Source organism: Aplysia californica, unplaced genomic scaffold (assembly GCF_000002075.1).
Source record: "Aplysia californica isolate F4 #8 unplaced genomic scaffold, AplCal3.0 scaffold00451, whole genome shotgun sequence".
Lineage (NCBI taxonomy): Eukaryota > Metazoa > Mollusca > Gastropoda > Aplysiida > Aplysiidae > Aplysia > Aplysia californica.
In genome coordinates, this window is record NW_004797721.1 from 45623 (window position 1) to 49790 (window position 4168).

The 4168-nt window shown below is 44.0% G+C and overlaps 1 protein-coding gene across 1 annotated transcript in view; it reads left to right on the forward strand.

Annotated features, from left to right (window-relative positions):
• The window catches only part of LOC100533288 (GluClAc1), a gene marked incomplete at its 5' end in the record, with an annotated part of 32995 nt that overhangs the window by 11134 nt on the left and 17693 nt on the right, over window positions 1-4168 (forward strand). The window contains 1 exon segment of the mRNA NM_001204590.1: window positions 140-207. Coding sequence (NP_001191519.1) covers window positions 140-207 — 68 coding nt within the window.

The following is a 4168-nucleotide window of genomic DNA, read 5'->3' on the forward strand; positions in this document are numbered from 1 at the left end:
CCCCCCCGGCCTCGCTTGAAGCCAAGTGGCCGGAGCCCCTCAACCCAATTAGACATCAGACATCGCACACCCTGTACCTCTGTCATTTGATTAGCGGAGATCGATAATCACATTAAGATGATTGCTCTTTGTTTTCCAGAACACCCGACCAACGTTTCCATCCGGATCCACCTCCTGAGCTTCGATTCCGTGAGCGAAACCACAATGGTGAGTGAGACAGCATTATGCATTCTGGTTGGTCTAACTTTGGACCTTTAGTATGTTCCCCATTCATCCTTGTGTCCCTTGGCTTTTTTTCCTAGTTAAAGTCTTGGAAGTAGTTTTGTGGTTCACTAACCTCTGAGGATAGTTAGAGGGCGCCACTGATGGGTCATAGTTCTTTTCTATCCCTCCCTCCGATGTAATTATTTGTCTGTCTGTCTGTCTGTCTGTCTGTCTGTCTGTCTGTCTGTCTGTCTAACTTTTCCCCTGCACTAAATGACCGTTACTGTTTCGATGTGCGTCTCTTTACACAGACAAAGAAGCAAACAATGCTAACATTTTCAGGATAACGAGTGTTTGTTCAGAAAGTGAAGAATCCCCCAAATCACCAGGAAAACCAGGAACGAGACTTTCTACTCGATATATAGACCCGAGCTCAGCATTTTTATATTTTTAGCGCAATAGTCGAGGACACAATCTCTTGGCAACCTCTTCCAAATGAACTGGTTCAAGGGACAGAAGAGGGAGGGAACAAGAAATGGGAGTGAAAAATGTCTGGTTTGCTGAGAATGGTAAATAGAAGATGCTATCGTAAAAGATCATGTACGATCTTTTTTTTTAAATGTACGTTCTTTTGATATGTTTGGCTGTTCTAATTTTTAGAGTGTGCTTAGAGAAAACGACAAACAGCGGTATAATTGTGAGGTTCGTTTTAATTTGCTGGTTTTCACCTTTAAGAAGCTATTTCCCCTTGGTAGCTATGAATGAATTCTGAAGGTTTTGAACTCTGGGCCCAGTGGCTTCTACGTTTTGTACGCTGAATTCCATTCAATGTTTGATCTTGATCTTCCTAAGCAGAATAGGCTCTCACGCTCTATGGAGAATCATTGTATTTCTAACCGGATGTTTCCCACAATCACGTGCGACGCCATCCTTCCATTATTGACGTTGATCCGGTGTTCATTGATGTCATAAATCACACACAATGGTTTCGGCATTATTGGATGTTCCGGATTTGTCAGCACCCACATGTGGGAGGGAGTAGGGATTGATTAATTGCTCTCGTGTGATTTTCCCATTTTCCCCTTAGTGTGTCAAAATAATATTATTGTAACAGGTTTCGACAACGAATCCGCATTATTCACTGATTATATCATTGCAGAAATAGCATGACTCTCAATTTTGTTTGATCAACTCCAAATTCTGTCGTTTCTGATCTTGTATAGTACAGAGGCGCCTCGCATGGTGCTGGGTTTTAGAATCCACAGTCTAGATCTAGTCAAATCTTTGTCAGTGTTGTCAACACACATTTTGTGTGGCGTCGTTGGCCTAGTGGTTAGGCTGCCGGACTCGTAATCATCGTGAGCCTCAGCTCGGTCCGACGTTGAGTCCTTGGAAAAGGCACTTTACACGAATGTCCCCACTTGGCTTGGTCCTTTCGGAGACCGACGTTAAACTCGGAGGTCCCGCCTCTTAAATAACCTAACAGTGTTGATAGGGACATTGAATTGTTACCATTATCCCACACTTTTGCAGCAGCTCAGTCAAGGATTGATCGCTCCATAAGCTAAATTGGAAAGCTTCGGTTCGAATCACAGTCTGGGGGCTAAAGAATTCGAGTCATTGTGTGGAATTTCCAAGGTTCCCAGCCCATTTTGGCTCGTTCCTATCGGAGACAGACAGTACATTGGGAGGTCCTACCTCCTAGGTAATCAACTGATAGTGTCGGTGTGGCCGCATAATCAATTGACTTACCTACCAGTCAAGGACGCGAGAGTAAACTTAGAAGAAACCATTCACCAAATGATGAGTTGAGTCTAGACGGTTTGCGCGTATCTCGCTGATAGATGAACGCTCCTGTCATTTCCTGAACAGCTGCAGAAAGACGAGACGGTTCCCGGGTGTGAATAGTTCAATGAGAGGCGTCGTGGGGAAATCAGAGGCTCGTCAAAATAATCAAAGTGGAGAAACTGGCATTTTTCTGCAGATTTGTGATTTTTTATGGAATTTTCGGTTTTTGGCTCAACACCTTTCATTAAAGAACACATTTCTGTGGGGACTTTACAGAAAAACGTTTTTTAAAGGCACAAATAGTGTGCATTTTCAGTTTCCACAGACTCTCTAGCTAAGGAAAAGAAGGTATATTTGGCAGCCATTTTTTGACTTATTTTACCCCCACCTCCTTCATTCGCAAATATCTCAAATTCTATTCAAGATGAATTGATATATTTTTTCATCCAAAGCAAGACAAATAAACAAGCGTTAAGGCAGTGCCAATGACTTTACATGCCCAAAAATTGACGACCGCTTGATTCCACCGCGTCGTGACACATAGATGTTTGTAGGTGACGTCATACAGGGAGATAAGTCTGGCGTCCGGTAGATTCAAGGGCTGGTGCTGGTGCTGTCTGCTACCTCGCCCCAGAGAAGGGAGGAGTTGTGGCACAGATGTGTGAATGTTTTTGTATGTGTACTTTACAGAAGTTTGTTGCAACCAATCCGTACGGCCTGGGGTCATTTTGTACCCTCAGGGTTGTATTCTTCACATTTTAAAATACTTTTAGTACAAAGATCTCTTTGACACTTTCAATATTTCTCAAAAAATAATTTTGACAGACAAATATGTAAAGTGAACGGATCGGATTAACGAGTAAATTTTCTCTTTGGAAAGTGGTAGGCCAGAGTTCCCCACGTCGTATGGATATGATAGTTAAACACGACGTACGGATAGGGTTAAGTGGTGGCATAGAGTTCCCCACGTCGTATGGATACGATAGTAAAACACGACGTACGGGTAGGGATTAATGGTGTGCATACATTTTTCCAAAGTTGTGAAAATATTTTGCCTGCATAATAATTGAACAAAAACAGCGAGTGTTTTACAACATAATATAAGCAATCAAGATCTCCCCCCCCCCCAACCAAATCAGCACAGACAGCAAACACCAGTTTTGTTTTTAAATACACATATAAGGAGAGATGTAGGTTTCTTTCCCCCATTTGTCACAGGCCGCTCCACTGCGTCTGTAGTTCCTAACAAATGGCTTCGAGCGATGTAAATCCAGAATTTGTTCTTGTCTAGAAATAGAATACTGTTACGTGCAATGCACCCCAAGACGAGTGTAAAGCAAGTGAAGGCTTTCGTGGCCTACAGGTCAAGGTGTTCACCTCTCTAAAATTATCTCCTTTCACCTCCTTTCCAGCTCTCTAACAATGTTCTGTCGTCTGCTTTTGTCTCCTCTTACTGACCCCACCCCCTCACCTCCTTTGTCCCCTTCTCCGGGCTCCTGACTCTTTCTACAGCCTTTCTACTGCTACTCCTTGGCTCCTCCTTACTGCTGTCTTTCAGCCACGCCCCTGAAATTATATTAGGAAAGATCTACACTTAGCCTTTTCAGATAAAAACGAAAAATATCGGAGGTTCTGTGTGCAAATTGCTCACGTTAAAGATCCCATGGTGGTCTAAAACCGATAATAAAAATAGGCTTCGGCCGCACCCGAGCAAAGTTTCCAATTTCCTACTAACTGAAAAAAATGTTTCATGTATCCCGCGCGGTCATATGACCTTATGCAGTTGCGAGCTCCCTAGTAAAATATTTACCAAAAAAAAACCCCCCACCCCCCCTCCAAACAAAACAAAGCAAAACAAAAAAATCTGGGAGAATTTGTAGAGTGAGCCCCGCGGCTGTGCGATGTTTGTCGTCAGGACTACTCCGTGGAGCTGTACATAACGATGAACTGGTACGACAGCCGCCTGGACTACCACACACTCCACGAGGCACACTGGCTGGAGGTCGACTCCAAGATGATGCCCATGGTATGGGTGCCCGACGTCTACTTCAAGAACGAGAAGAAGGCGTCCTTCCACAACGTGACCGTTCCCAACCGTTACATGCACATCTATCACTACGGGGAGGTGCAGTACAGCATGAGGTTAGAGGAGGGGGAGGGGAGGAGGGGGAGGGGA